A 12,902-nucleotide genomic window follows, 5' to 3' on the forward strand; every position below is an offset into this window, starting at 1 on the left:
CTCCTCCCGGGCAGGCTGCCGACGGCGCGCGGGCCCCGGCCCAGGTGCCCCCCTACGTGTTTTTCTTCATGTGCTGCGCCTCCTACCGCGTCCACTCCATCTTCCTGCTGCGGCTCTTCAATGACCCCGTCGCCATGGCCATCCTCTTCGTGGCGGTCAACCTCTTCCTGGACGAGCACTGGTCTTGGGGCTGCTTCTTCTTCAGGTCGGTCCCGGGGCCTCTCTTCCTCGGCATGGTCGTGGAGCATGCCCAGCCCAGCACGGGGCAGGGCTTTGGGGCCCCCATCCCCATGTCCAGCCTCCTTCCTCTCCCTCTGCTGGGCTGTTCACCCGGGTGCAGGGTCAGGCTGTGACGGCAGGTACTGACTGTGCCCTTGCCCCCAGCCTGGCTGTGTCAGTGAAGATGAACGTGCTGCTCTTTGCCCCGGGCCTCCTCTTCCTGCTCCTGCGGCGCTTCGGTCTCGTGGGCACCATCCCCAAGCTGGCCATCTGCGCAGCGCTCCAGGTACGGTGCTGCCAGAGCTGCATGACTCCTGGCAGCGTGCACGTTCCTAGTAGTCCCTGAAGGACTGAATGGCAGGGGAGAGGGCCCAGGCTGCCCACCCCAGCATCAAATCTGCCCCATTCCAGCTGGGGCCAGCCCAGCGGATCCCCCAGACCGGGTCAGCTGCTTGCTGCTTGAATGACTGGCTTCTCCTAGCTGCCGCTACCCTAGGGGCAGACAGGCAGAGCCAGCACCTGACCAGGCCTAGGAGCAGCAGTAAGGCGGGGATGGCAGAGGGGGAGTCCTCAGCCAGTCCCCCACACTGCCCCCAGTACATATGCTCATCCTGGACCCTCAAACCCCCAGGCAAGAGGCCGTGGAGCCACGGAAAGGGACGGGTGGGGAAGAGAGCAGCTTCCCCTGTCCCCATGCCACCATCCTGACCATGGCAGTACCTGGGGGCCTGGCATGTCTCGTAGGTGGTGCTGGGGCTGCCCTTCCTACTGGAGAACCCAGGTGGGTACCTGAGCCGCTCCTTTGACCTGGGCCGCCAGTTCCTCTTCAAGTGGACGGTGAACTGGCGCTTCCTGCCCGAGGAGGTTTTCCAGCACCGTGCCTTTCATGCAGCGCTGCTCGCGGCCCACCTGACCGCCCTGGCCCTGCTGGCACTGCGCCGGTGGCACAGGTGAGAGCCTGAAGCAGCTGAGCCCCAAGGTGGTGCTGAGCCCCAGTCCGACAGGTCTGGGACCCCAGTCTAGCCTGCTGCTGGGTACAAAGGGGCCCAGGCTGCCTGGATACTCTGGCATTGGTGAAAGGAGCCCCACAAGGGGCAGACATCAGTGCTGGTGCATTTCCTTGCAGGTCAGAGGAGAGCATCCTGTCCCTGTTGAGGGATCCCGCCGACAGGAAAACATCGCTGCAGCCACCGACACCCAATGATATCCAGAGCTGGGGGCAGGGGATGGGAGGTGGATGGTCCTGGGGACCACAGAACATCTGGGAACAGGACCTGGCTGGGCTGGAAGGTGGCATGGGGCAGACAGGCACTCACAGGCCTCTACTCAGCTCAGCTCCTGCCCGTAGCTTCCTTGACGGCTGTGCACAGATCGTCTTTGTGCTGTTCAGCTCCAACTTTGTGGGTGTGTGCTGCAGCCGGTCCTTGCACTATCAGTTCTACGTTTGGTACTTCCACACGCTGCCCTACCTACTGTGGGGCTCCCCTGCCAAGAAACTGGGGCACCTGCTCCGGTACATGCCCACCTCACCCTGCCCTGCTGTGCAACGCTCAAGGGGGTGGGGGAATCCTTAGGGCCTCTCTACATGGCACGGTTCGGCTTGCTTTGGCCTCGCTGCTGGGGTAGGTGGGGCTGTGGGTGGGAGTAAGGAGCTTACAGGGCTGGGGGCACTGACGGGCCTGTTGCCCCTGCAGGGTTCTGGTCCTAGGCCTGATCGAGCTCTCCTGGAACACGTACCCATCCACGGTGTACAGCTCGGCCTCCCTGCACGCCTGCCATGGAGTCATTCTGCTGCAGCTCTGGTATGGCCTGACCTCCTTGCCTGAACCTTGCAGCCCCCCCAAGAGAGTTGCGGCCCCCCCGAAAAAGACACAGTGAGATGGGGGCACTGGACAATGGGAACTGCTGGCTACTCTGCTTTGCTCTGCTCTGCCCTGTCCTGCACCTCCAGGAGCAGTGCTCTGGCTTGGACAACTCTCTGCTGACTTGGCTGGCCTCACCGGCGCCAGGGCTGCCCTCACAGCTTCTCTAGGGGAAGGGGTCCTGCCAGGGTACCAGCTCTTACCTGGGATTCCCCCAATAAAGGTAGCAGAGCCCTGCTGCAGGCTTTCCAGCCCCTCCCTGACACAGGGCCTGCAAGGGAGGAGCTCGCCTGCACTCTAGGGTGAGAGCGGCTGTGGTTTGGAGCCAGAACTCCTGGGGTCTTCCTAGCATAAGGAGGGAGCATAGCTGCAATACCCCAGGAGCAAGGGGTCCTCCACTCTGCCAGCCTCTCACAGCCTTACCCAAGGGTGGGTAGGCAGCCAGTGCGCAGGGTCCAGCCCAGGCTGCCCCCCTTTGCCCCTGCTTCTACAGAGCAAAAAGCCCTTTTGCTGTCTCTTCCCCCTGCCATACATGTATTGCCAAACCCAAGGCAGAGCTATAGCCCACATGAACATGTACCAGGATTGTCCTGATGCCCCTAATCCCCCCTGTTGCTCATGGGCTGCCCAGCCGGGCACAGACTCCCCTGGGGTAACAGTCAGAAGCAGGGTGCCCTGGGTCTGGTGCCCTACCCCACCCCCCTCAGGCAGTGCAAGGAGAGGCGGGAACAGCTGATGGGACCCAAGCCTCTTTATTGGGCAGGCAGGTGGTGCAGCTTGGGCTCAGACACTGCCAGGGCTGTAGCAGAGCATGTTGAGCTGGATGTTCTCATCCCAGTGGCGCAGCAGCAGGAAGAGGTGGCGTGCCGCCCCCCTCAGGGAGCCCATGTCCACGCCCTCGGGGAGCTGCTGTGCCCGCAGCCATGCATCTGCTTTGGCTGCTGCCAGCTCCCACTCCACAAAAAAGCCAGCACAGCGGTGCTCCAGCCAGGCCAGTGCCACAGCTGTGGCCCAGCTGGCGCTCTCCAGGTCACCCTCCTCAGCTTCTGGTCCTGCACCTTCCTGCAGGCTCAGGCCAGCCTCCGAGGGGGCTGGGGAATGGTCGTAGGCATCTGTCTCAGACCCACGGCCACTGTCTGGCCACACGGCCACGCTCAGTACCTCGGAGCAGGTGCTGTGGGACTGGGGCGAGCCTGGCTCTGGCACCTCCTGGCCGGGCTCCTCTCCCTCAGGAAAGGGCTGGCTGCCTACTGGCTTGGCACCACCCTCAAGGCTGCCCTTGGTGCCCAGGAGCCCCAGAGAGGGACAGGAGGCAGGGCTGAGGCTGGCACGGTGTGAGGTGTAGGGTGAGGCCCGGCGCAGGCGGTCCAGGGGAATCTGCACTGCCTCGGCGAAGCTCTCCGTCAGCTGGAAGGTGCCCGGAGCCTGCTGCAGCCGCACCTGGGATGATAGGTGAACGGTTGGGAAGGCTGGGGGGCCCTGAGGCAGCCCCTCTGCCAGCTGAGCTGGGGGCTTTGCTCATGGCTGGGGCCTGTTCCTGAGCACCGCTGATGGAGACGGCCACCCTGCAGCCTTGTGACCAGGGTAGCCTGGGATTGGGGCCATGAGCATGCAGCTGCACCTGCCACGTAGACCATGGGAGAGTTGCTCCCTTACGGGCCTCTGTGGTGCCTGTGCCAGCTGCTGCTCACTGGCACCACCCAGCGGATGCAGCTCGCATGTGCTTGGCACTGGGGGTGGGTTCAGCTCCTTCAGGGGCTGTTGGACAAGAGCTCTGCTCGGCTGGACAGGAGCAGCACAGATGGGCTGGGGCAGCAGGGGGGCCTCACCAGCGGCAGGTAGTCGTGGGCAGCGTGGTTGCGGGGGGGCTTGCCCTCTGGGGTCAGGCACTGTGGCAACAGTGCCAAGCCATGTCCCCTGCGCCGGCTGAGGCTGAACCTGCCAGGGAGGAGGCTGGTTAGCACCTGCTGGCAGTAGTGGAAGCCCCATCACCCCCAAAGCCAGGGGGAGCCCAGCCCTGAATGGGCCAACCCAAGCCCCTTAGCCAAGGGGTCCAGCATAGCCATGCTGCCCCCAGCTCGTGGGGCCGTACCCAGGTTCCTTCCCCATGATGCAGCCCTGGCAGGACCCGCTCCCTCCTGGAGAGGAAGGTGGCTGGGCAGAGAAGGGGGACCGGGTCCCAGCCAGCATCAGGCCTGGGGCACTGGAGCTCACCTGGAACCAGTGAAGCTTTCAGCAGACTTCTGGGATCCTACGGAGTTGGCAGAGGGACTGGCCGAGGGACCTGCAATGGCAGGTGAGGAGACTAGGGGACAGCCCCGCTTGCCTGCTTCTGGCCCAGGTGGGGTGGTCCCCCGCGTGTGCCACAGCAGCTCCTTGGCCCAGGCCCCCCCCGCTCTCTGGCTGGGGAAGGGCCCTGCAGGATGCACAATAGGGCTGGGGGCTGGACCCTCTTCCACACCTTGGTGTTCCTGTGCCCTGCCAGGGGATGCCCTCAGGTGTGCCCATGCAGACAGGGCAGCTTTCCTGCAGCCCCCTCTTCCCCTTGCTGCAGAGACCCAGCCACATCCCAGGCCGAGCTGTCCTCATGCCTACAGGCTGGAAGCATAGCAGCTAGAGGTTTCCCATCCCCTCCAGAGAGCCCAGCAGGAGCCACAGCCTGCCAGGCGCAGGGCAGTCTACCCTCACCCTTGGGTGCCCCCGTAGTGTCTCCCCTGCAGGGGCTGAGCCCCTCTGGCCACAGCCCCCAGCCATTGTGTGGGACTCACTGTTGGGGCAGCTTTGCTTCTCCCAGCCTTGGGTGGCGGAGGAGATGCTGACCGGAGACACCAGGATCCCATCGCGCTCTGCAGCGATACAAAGGGGTGGCCAAGCAGGGCCTGGGCAGCTACTGAGGGTGCTGAGCTCAGCCCCCCTAGGCCTGAGCATGCTGCTGCAGCCCCTGCAGTGGCTCTTGAGGGTCTCGCTGCCAGAGGTAGGAGCTTGCCCCAGAGTCCTAGCCCCCACAAACAGCTCGGCAGGGGCCCACACCACCCTGGGGGGCCAACATGCTGGTCCTCAAGTTTGCCCTTGGGCTGTGGGCAGAGCCAGGGTGCACCCTGCTCCTGACATTGGGCTCAGGCTGCCTTGAGGGAGGCTGCGGTGGGGCCCCCGCAGGCACCACGCGCCAGACCTGAATACCAGCCTGGGTCGGTACCTCCAGAGATGGCAGCGTCGTCCAGCTCGTCCGAGTCATGCCTGCGGCCCAGGCCCACCGAGTAACTGCGCTGGCGCCGGCTCCCGGCCTGGGACCTGCACTGGTGGCCGAGCAAACCCCCTGCAAGGACCCAGCCCCCATCAGCTCCCAGCTGCCCAAGTTTCCCCAGGGCTGGTTTCAGCTGCACTTTTCCTGCCCTTCTTGGCTTCCTGGCCTCTAGGCAGCTCTCAGGGACTGGCCTTGTCCTCTTAAGACCTCTGACAGGTGCACCCATGAGAGGTCATTAACCGCCTTGCTCTGAAGTCAGCCCACAGGCAGGACACATATGCACGGACTAACTCGGGTGCTCAACCTCCGGCCCACAGCTCCGTCATCCAGGAGCGCCCAAACCCCGTGCACTGGGCTGGGTGGAGGTGGTGTGGGGGCTCTGGGACCTAACCCCAGCACACGGGCAGGGAGGGGGAGATGGTAAGCCCCATCTAGCCCACAGACCAGCTCCATGCCACCTGGCCTGCAGGGCCAAAAGGTTAAGCAGCACCGGACTACCAAAATAAGACTATAGCACAAGCTTTGGTGAACCCCGGTTCCTTCATCAGATGCTGTGAAAGGCCGGTGCAGCGTATGAGCAGGAGAGAGAAATCAGAATACAAAAGACAAGGGAGGAGGAGGAGAGGGGGGCACTCCCAGGACAGCAAAGCCAACAAGATGCACCCATGTCAATGGCTGCACCGCACTCATAATGGACACAGACCCCAGGAGGCCGAGTCCTGGTCTTCCCCCAGCTCCACGGGCTCCCCGTGATGCTGAAGCCGGGCCCCTGGGGTCCTACCTGCGCGGCAAACCTCAAGGGCTGTGGGCAGGGCCTCCTGCGTGGAGGGGTCCACAGGCACCAGGCAGGTGTAGATGGAGGGCACGTCACAGGCCTTGGAGGACTGCATGGCCTTGAGGCGGAACCGCCGGGCAAAGCCTGCGGAAAAGATGTGGGGTGAGGAGGTGCAGGAAGGGCTGGGCTGGGCGAGGGGTGCGGGCCCCTGGGCAGGACTCACCATGCTCCAGCTCTGCTTCTCGCTGGGCCGCGTTCTCGTGGTCCCGGATGACGGAGCGGGCAGTGAGGCGGTGCAGCAGCTTGTCCCAGCCTTTCCCTGCCTGCTCCTCCTTGCCCGGAGCCTCCTTGGCGTGCAGCAAAGACTCCAGGGCGGCACTCGCCTGCCAGGAGATGGGCTTGCCGGCGCTGAGCGCGTGGATCACCACCTGGCAGTGCACGGGCAGCACCATGGCCTGCTCGCCCTCGGCCGCGCTGAAGAGGTAGGGGGGCTCCACCAGCATGTCCCAGTCCAGGTGGGGCGTCGAGAGCAGGTGATCTGCCGGAGAGCGAGGCAGGGTACTGGGTGAGGGACCCACGCCCGCCAGGTGCCCCCCCACGGCCCGCAGCACTCACTGGAGTCGGCTTGGCTCCCCTGCAGCAGCTGCAGCTCTGGCCCCAGCTCGTCCAGCTGCCCCTCCAGGGACCGGTTCCGCTTCCGGGACACCTTCTCCAGGGTGCGGCGCAGGCGGTGGGCGTCCAGCTCACCGTGCGGGGATGAGAAGCTGCGGCCGGAGAGGGCGGCTCGTGCCAGCGCCTTCTTGCGCCGCAGCAGCTCCTCGGAGCTCAGCGCCATGCTCACCTGGGCGCCGCCGGGGAGACATGGGGTCAGCGTGGGGAGCAGGGCCCTGTGCTGGGGGGCTTCCAGCCCGTCAGAGGGCCATGCAAGGCACCAGCTGGATCCCGCCCACACAGCCCAAGGTCTGGGTCCTGCCAAGGGGCAATGCGCTGCCCACCCAGTGCCTTAACTGATGGCAAAGCCACGGCTCCACACTCATTTCAACCTGGGCGCAAGGGGCTGAGGGCCATGGGGCTCCACCTGCCTCTGCCTTCCTCAGCCAGGCAACAGAAAACTCAGTCCCGTGATGCTTGGTCTTCGGGCTGCAGAGTGAGTAGGCAGGAGAGCAGCAATAGGAAACCATATTGCTGGAGGGTAGGTAAGGATGAAACTGTGTATTTAAAGCTGCCCCTGCCTTAAAGGGCGCGAGAGACCATCGCTGGGCCCCTGGTGGTCCAGCCTTGGGACAGGACCCAGCTAAGTCCTGCCTGGGGCTGAGGGGGCGTGGGTCTGAGTCTGTACATGGAGGATGCCAAGGATGCTGAAAGAGGGCTCTGTTTTCCCGGGGTACTGGGCGCAGGAATCAGGCCCTGTAGGGAAGCAGGGGAAAGAGGACGACCCCCGTCACAGGAGGCCTTACCTTAGCTGCAGCCGTCACCTGGGCCTGCGGGAGCGGAGCAGACTTGGTGGAGGATTCGCACAGAGACACGCTCTTCTGGCCCTGCTGCGAGGCTGCCTCAGGGGTCCGGGCCAGCGAGCCCCCGTCGGGAGCTATGTCCCGGGAGCCGGTGGACTCGCTGCTGGTGGAGCTGTGGGAGAGCAGGCCCTGGCTCCGGTCGGTGCTGACGGAGCAGTGGGTGAGCACGTACTGCTCCTGGATGTAGGACGCCTCGTAAATCCGCTTCCAGATGTCTGCCCCTGACGTGAGGTCCCCACCTGCCGTGGAAAGGCAGCTGCAGTGATGCTGTTTCCTGCGAGGCACAACCCCACCCCAGCCTTCCCCGTCGGCCGGCTCCCCCCGCGCACAGGGAGAAGCTGCTGCAGCCCCCGGAGCCTGAGCACCCCAGCAAGGCAGCGCGGGGCCAGATGCACCGGGGGAGCCTCCTTATCTACTCACTCTTCTCCGACTCCTCCGCGCCCCCGGCCGAGAGCTCCAGGGAGATCTCATAGGAAATCTCCTGCAGCGTGCGGCTGAGGTCCTGGCTCTCCCCAGCCGGGCACAGGGGGGGCCCGTCTGGGCCAAAGGCCTCATCCGGGGACTGGAACACGGACCCTGCAGAGCCGCGCGAAAGGCTGCGACACGCCCGCTCCCGGCCCTGGAGGGGGAGAGCGCCGGGGGGTTACAGCACAGCCTCAGTCGGGCTCGGGGTCACGCCTTTGGTGGGCACGGCCCGGTGCTGGGGTCGTGCCCCGCTGCCCCCAGGCAGGGCTCTTACCGCTGCCTTCTTGTCCCGGAAGCAGGCGATGTTGTAGAGGGTGCAGTAGCTGATGAGACGGTCCCCAGGGTACAGGGCCGCAATCTCGTTGGGCGACAGCAGTGCCTCCATGGTGTCAGGCACGTACCAGTCGATGGTGATGTCGCTCACGGCCGGCTCGATCGCCTTCTTCAGGGACTTGATCAGCTGAGGAGGGGCCCAGCGCCAAGGCCGTCAGCAGCAGCTCATTGCACCCCCTGCCGCACATAACCCACCCTTTAACCACCCACCCACCCACTCCTGGAGCCAAGAGGATGATGAGTGATGCTGAGCCCCGCAGCCAGGCCCTCTAGAGCGGGCAGCCCAAGCCGTTGCCTCCCGAGGAGCAGGAGTCCACCGGAGAAGCCTGGTCTTGGCAGGAGGGCACATTTTGGGGCAGCACAGGGTGAAAGCTGAGGTTGGACCTCAGGAAACGCTTCCTTGCTGTGAGAGCAGGGGGGCAGTGGAGCAGATGCCCGGGGAAGTTGTGGACTCGCCACCACTGGAGGTGGTCGGGGATGATCTAGGCCTGCTCTACCATGGGCATTTCCCAGGCCTCTGGGCTTCACTGGTTGTGCCCCCCCTCCCAAGTTCCTGCTCCATGTGGCAGGGTGTTTTTAAGCCTCCTTCAGAGGCATCGGGTGCTGGCTGCTGCCCAGACTGGGGATGGGGACTGGGTTATGCCAATACGCCTGCTGGGATTTAAACCCAGAGGATCCTGGCTAGAGGGTCTTGCCCCTCCGCTCAGGGTCAGGCCAATGCCACATTTGGGGTCAGAAAAGAAATTTCCCCCCAGTCAGACTGGTATGGACTGGGGGGGTTGGCTTTCCTGTGTAGGGGGGTCACGGCCTCCACCTGGGATCTCTCCAGCGTATATTAACAACCTTGTACAGAAGCAGGACATTGGCCACCGTGGTGCCCCTGCCTTCCCTGTGGCAGGTTAGGGTGTGCGTTTCGTGTTGTGTCAGGGTTGACGGTAGCTTTAAAGGAAGTTAGATTATGGATTTGTACAGGACGGTTTGCACAGGGCTGATCCTTTAGGCAGGGGTTGGAGCTCCCTTCCAGCCCCACGTCTCTAGGATCCTACGAGTCTTTCCCCAGCACAGTGTCCCGATTGCTCCCGGCCCTCAGACGTCCCATCCTGGAGGTGGGAGATGTGGACAGCTTGCTCCAGAGCCCAGCAGCACTGCTCTGTGGAGGGGAAGACCCTCCAGCCCAAGGGCTAAAAGAGGAGGAGGTGGGGAGAGCTGGTTTTGTTGCCAATCCCCCCACAAGACGCCTTCCCTTGCCTGCGCGGACCGCGAGCTCCCCTGAGCGGGGCTGTCCCTCGCTACGGTACAGCCAGGCCCTGGTCTCCGCTGGGGCTCCCAGGGAGGCTGGCACACAAAGCTCAGGGGACTCCTGTCGACTGCTCTTCCCAGCCGCGCAGCTTAGGCCAGGGCGGTCCAGGGCCCAGGGCTCCGTGACCATTAGGGCGGCCGTCATAGAGGACATGCTGGTTTTCTGCTACTCTGTCCTCTATTGATACAAAACCTGATGCCTTTATGTCCTCTATTTTTCTCTTGAAGAGCGAAATAGAGGACATAAAGGCACTGGGTTTCGGATCAACAGAGGACAACCGGAGTGTCCTCTACGATGGCCACCCTAGTGACCATACTGAGCACCACAAGCTGTGGCTCGCAGGCCCCTGGCCCCTCTGCAGGCTGGGCCCCGCAGGAGGCAACACCTCAGCCCTTCAGCCCCCGGTGCCAGTCCCCGTGCTGCCTTAGACAGGGCAGTGGTGGTCGATGCCTGCTGGGCGTGGGCACCCTCAGCTGGAGGGCCAATGGATAGCATGCCCGAGCCCCACGCCTGGGGCAGGGAAGAGGCTCTTACCTTGGGCTGCAGCCTCTCCTCTGGGCTCAGGAACTCAGCCCGACCTCGGCTCACCTTGGCCAGGCTTCTCAGGAGCCTCCGACAGGCCCCAGAGCCCAGGCCAAAGCTGAAACACCTGCAAGGAGCAGCAAGGCTGCTACAGAGCCACCCAGGGGCTGCTCTAAGAGCCCCCAGGCCTGGCTGGAACAGGCCCTGCCTGAAGGGAGGACAAGGTGTCTAGACGGCACTGAGCTCCCTTTCCCAGGGCCGGAGATGCGTGGGGCGGGGGGGCATTCATGAGCGCAGGCGTGGGATAGCTGTGGGCAGAGCTGTGGGCGCCACCTCCCCAGCCCTGCCAACGTGTCCCATGCCCGCGGCCGGCTCCGTACCTGACGGTGCTCGCCTGCCTCCTCACCAGCTCGATGACCCGGCCCGGGTTGCTGATGTTGGCGTCGGTGAAGAGGAAGAGCTGGCGGGGGTAGCCCCGGTGCAGCCGCTGCCCCAGCATCCAGCTCAGGGCTGCCAGGAGGTTGGTGCCGCCCATGTCTGCCCGCAGCTTCTGGATGTGCTCGCAGGCCAGCCGCAGGTTCTCCTGCCGACACAGGGCGGGGGTTACCAGAGCCCTCGAGACCCCTCCACAACCCCTCCCTCTTCTCCCCTCACGTGGCCAGCAGCATGAAGGGAGCAGATAGCAGGACAAGGAGAGGGCAGATAAGCAGGACAAGAAGGGGCCGGGCTACAAGCAGACAGGAGCAGGTCCTGGGTGCCCACGGTGGGAGCGGGGGTCACAGGGGCTCCAGGAAGGGTGCCTGGGATACTGGACTGAGAAAGCCCCGAGCTCCCGGGCACAGCACTCACGTTGCTGCACGGTTTGCTGGCTGGGAAGAGCGGCTTGATGTTGGAGCCGAATCCAGCGATGTTCAACAAGGAGCCTGACGGGAGGCTCTTCACTGCCACCAGCAAGCCCTCCTGGGAAGACAAAACCAGGCACGCCAGGCAGGTGAGGACAGCGAGAGAAGAGTGGCGAGGGCAAGCTGCACGCCGCGTCCCTGTCCCCTGCCACAGAGATCTTGGAGCCAGGCGCTGTCTGCTCGGGTGTGCTTGTGGCAGGAGCAGAGCTGTCCTGCTCAGGTGTCGCCGGCTGTCACTCCCTGGGTGACCGTGGTCTGGTCTTCGGGGGGCTTGCTCTTTGCAGACAGGGCTGAGTAGCAGGGCCTGCGGATGCTGCTCCAGGAGGAGCAGACCAGTGAGCAGCTGAGGACAGGCTCACTGGGGGAAAAGAGGCAGAAGGCGGCACGAAGAAAGAGAGGGGGATTCAGCTGGAGAGGCTGAGCAGGGAAGGCGAGGATGAGGAGCCTGAGCTGTCTGCTGTGAAGGATCAGCAGCTGCAGCACCATGGCGGGGATGACAGTCTCAACCTTTGGACCTGGCTGCATCTGGTGAGAGCCTGCAGGGCAGGTCCTGCAGCTGTCCCAAGGCCCTGCCATGACCCCTGCGCTCCCTGAGTTGGAGGGGCATGACTGGGCGGTGCCGCCAGGGGAGTTGCACCAGCTGAGCGTTGCCCCTGTGCATCACACCTCTGATGTCCCGGGGCTCGAGGACCCCCCCGCTGCTGCTTGCCTCCCGCTTCCTAAAGAGAAGCCCTCATGTCTCCCCAAGGCTCCAGTCTCCCTCCCCATCTCTGCATCCTCTCCCTGCCCTCGCTGCGACCTGTCGCTTCCTCCCTTGGTCTCGGCTCCGAATGGCATTAAGCCGGCTGTCGGCTTCTCTTTCGGGCATAATGAAGATAAATCCGTTAATGTTTATACGGCAGCTTTGGCACGTCCAACACCAGGTGAACGCTGCACTCCCTCAGCCAGGTCCTGACATGGGCTGGGCCAGGGGGTCGCCCACCTCTCTGCCAGTGCCAGGGAGAGCCGGGCTGAGACGTGCTGCTCAGCGCACCTCCAGCACTCAGAGTCCTGCTCTGTCCCCTGCTGCCGGGGGAGCAGACAGGCTAAATGTCCCCCAGCTGGCCCTGGTTGAGCCAGGGCACCAGTGGCCTAACCATCTCCCCCAAGTGCTTAGCAGCAAAGCCCTCGGGCTGCTGCCTCCTTGCTCTTCATTTCCTGGGTCCTGCCTTTCACTCCTAGTGTCCCAGGCCCTGGGTGCAGCCAGTTTGTGCCCAGTTTCCTGCTCCTGGGGTCCTACTTGTCGTCTTCACCCTTGTTCCTGGTCCCAGGTGCAGCCTAGACCCTTGTGTGCAGACCCCAGTCCTCTGGTGGTCAGCGCCAGGCTCGTGGCTTGGCTTGGTGATGCCCACATCCCAGCCCCATACAGATACACCCGTCTGCCCCAGACACGCTGACTAGTGACACCCGTCTGGCTCCCTGCCTCCTGTTCCTAGCACCCTTAGCTCATGGCTCTAGCCAGGGTGACCGCTATGTCCTGGACCCTTGCAAACCCTGGCCCCGCAACCCACCTGCGCCTGGTCCCCCTGCTCCAGTCTGCTTCCTTGCCTCTTCCTGACCCCCTGGGCTGTGGCCACCTGTATCCGGACCATGCTCCTGTCACCTGCCCTCTTCATCTCAGGGTCCCGGCCTGCAGTCTCCACTAAGACCTACATCCCAGCTTCAATGCCATTTGCCAGGCCCCTTCCTTCAGCCTCGCAGGGTTTCCAAGCCACACTGCAGCACTG

At 64.1% G+C, this 12,902-nt stretch overlaps 2 protein-coding genes across 3 annotated transcripts in view; one reads left to right on the forward strand and one right to left on the reverse strand.

The window, feature by feature from the left end:
- Positions 1–5: 5 nt before the first annotated feature.
- ALG3 (ALG3, alpha-1,3- mannosyltransferase) lies at positions 6–2,405 on the forward strand (the record flags this gene model as incomplete). Its single annotated transcript, XM_019503047.1, has 6 exons — positions 6–205; positions 385–505; positions 964–1,169; positions 1,346–1,422; positions 1,588–1,732; positions 1,914–2,405. Coding segments are annotated over 6 exons (933 nt in total), but the record flags the coding sequence as incomplete, so codon positions are not given.
- A 401-nt stretch (positions 2,406–2,806) lies between these two features.
- The window catches only part of VWA5B2 (von Willebrand factor A domain containing 5B2), a 38,300-nt gene continuing 28,204 nt past the window's right edge, over positions 2,807–12,902 (reverse strand). For both annotated transcript variants that reach the window (XM_019503395.1, XM_019503394.1), the window contains exons 9-22: positions 11,084–11,194; positions 10,615–10,817; positions 10,247–10,361; positions 8,354–8,539; positions 8,035–8,233; positions 7,558–7,853; positions 6,716–6,941; positions 6,324–6,638; positions 6,107–6,244; positions 5,278–5,397; positions 4,850–4,927; positions 4,296–4,365; positions 3,911–4,019; positions 2,807–3,521 (exon numbers count right to left, since the gene is read on the reverse strand). In XM_019503395.1, the coding sequence (XP_019358940.1) occupies positions 2,865–3,521; positions 3,911–4,019; positions 4,296–4,365; positions 4,850–4,927; positions 5,278–5,397; positions 6,107–6,244; positions 6,324–6,638; positions 6,716–6,941; positions 7,558–7,853; positions 8,035–8,233; positions 8,354–8,539; positions 10,247–10,361; positions 10,615–10,817; positions 11,084–11,194 (2,823 nt within the window). In that variant the 3' untranslated portion in view covers positions 2,807–2,864. The remainder of the gene's footprint in view (positions 3,522–3,910; positions 4,020–4,295; positions 4,366–4,849; positions 4,928–5,277; positions 5,398–6,106; positions 6,245–6,323; positions 6,639–6,715; positions 6,942–7,557; positions 7,854–8,034; positions 8,234–8,353; positions 8,540–10,246; positions 10,362–10,614; positions 10,818–11,083; positions 11,195–12,902) is intronic.

Source organism: Gavialis gangeticus, unplaced genomic scaffold, assembly GCF_001723915.1.
Source record: "Gavialis gangeticus isolate Ggan-Ray unplaced genomic scaffold, GavGan_comp1, whole genome shotgun sequence".
Classification (NCBI taxonomy): domain Eukaryota; kingdom Metazoa; phylum Chordata; order Crocodylia; family Gavialidae; genus Gavialis; species Gavialis gangeticus.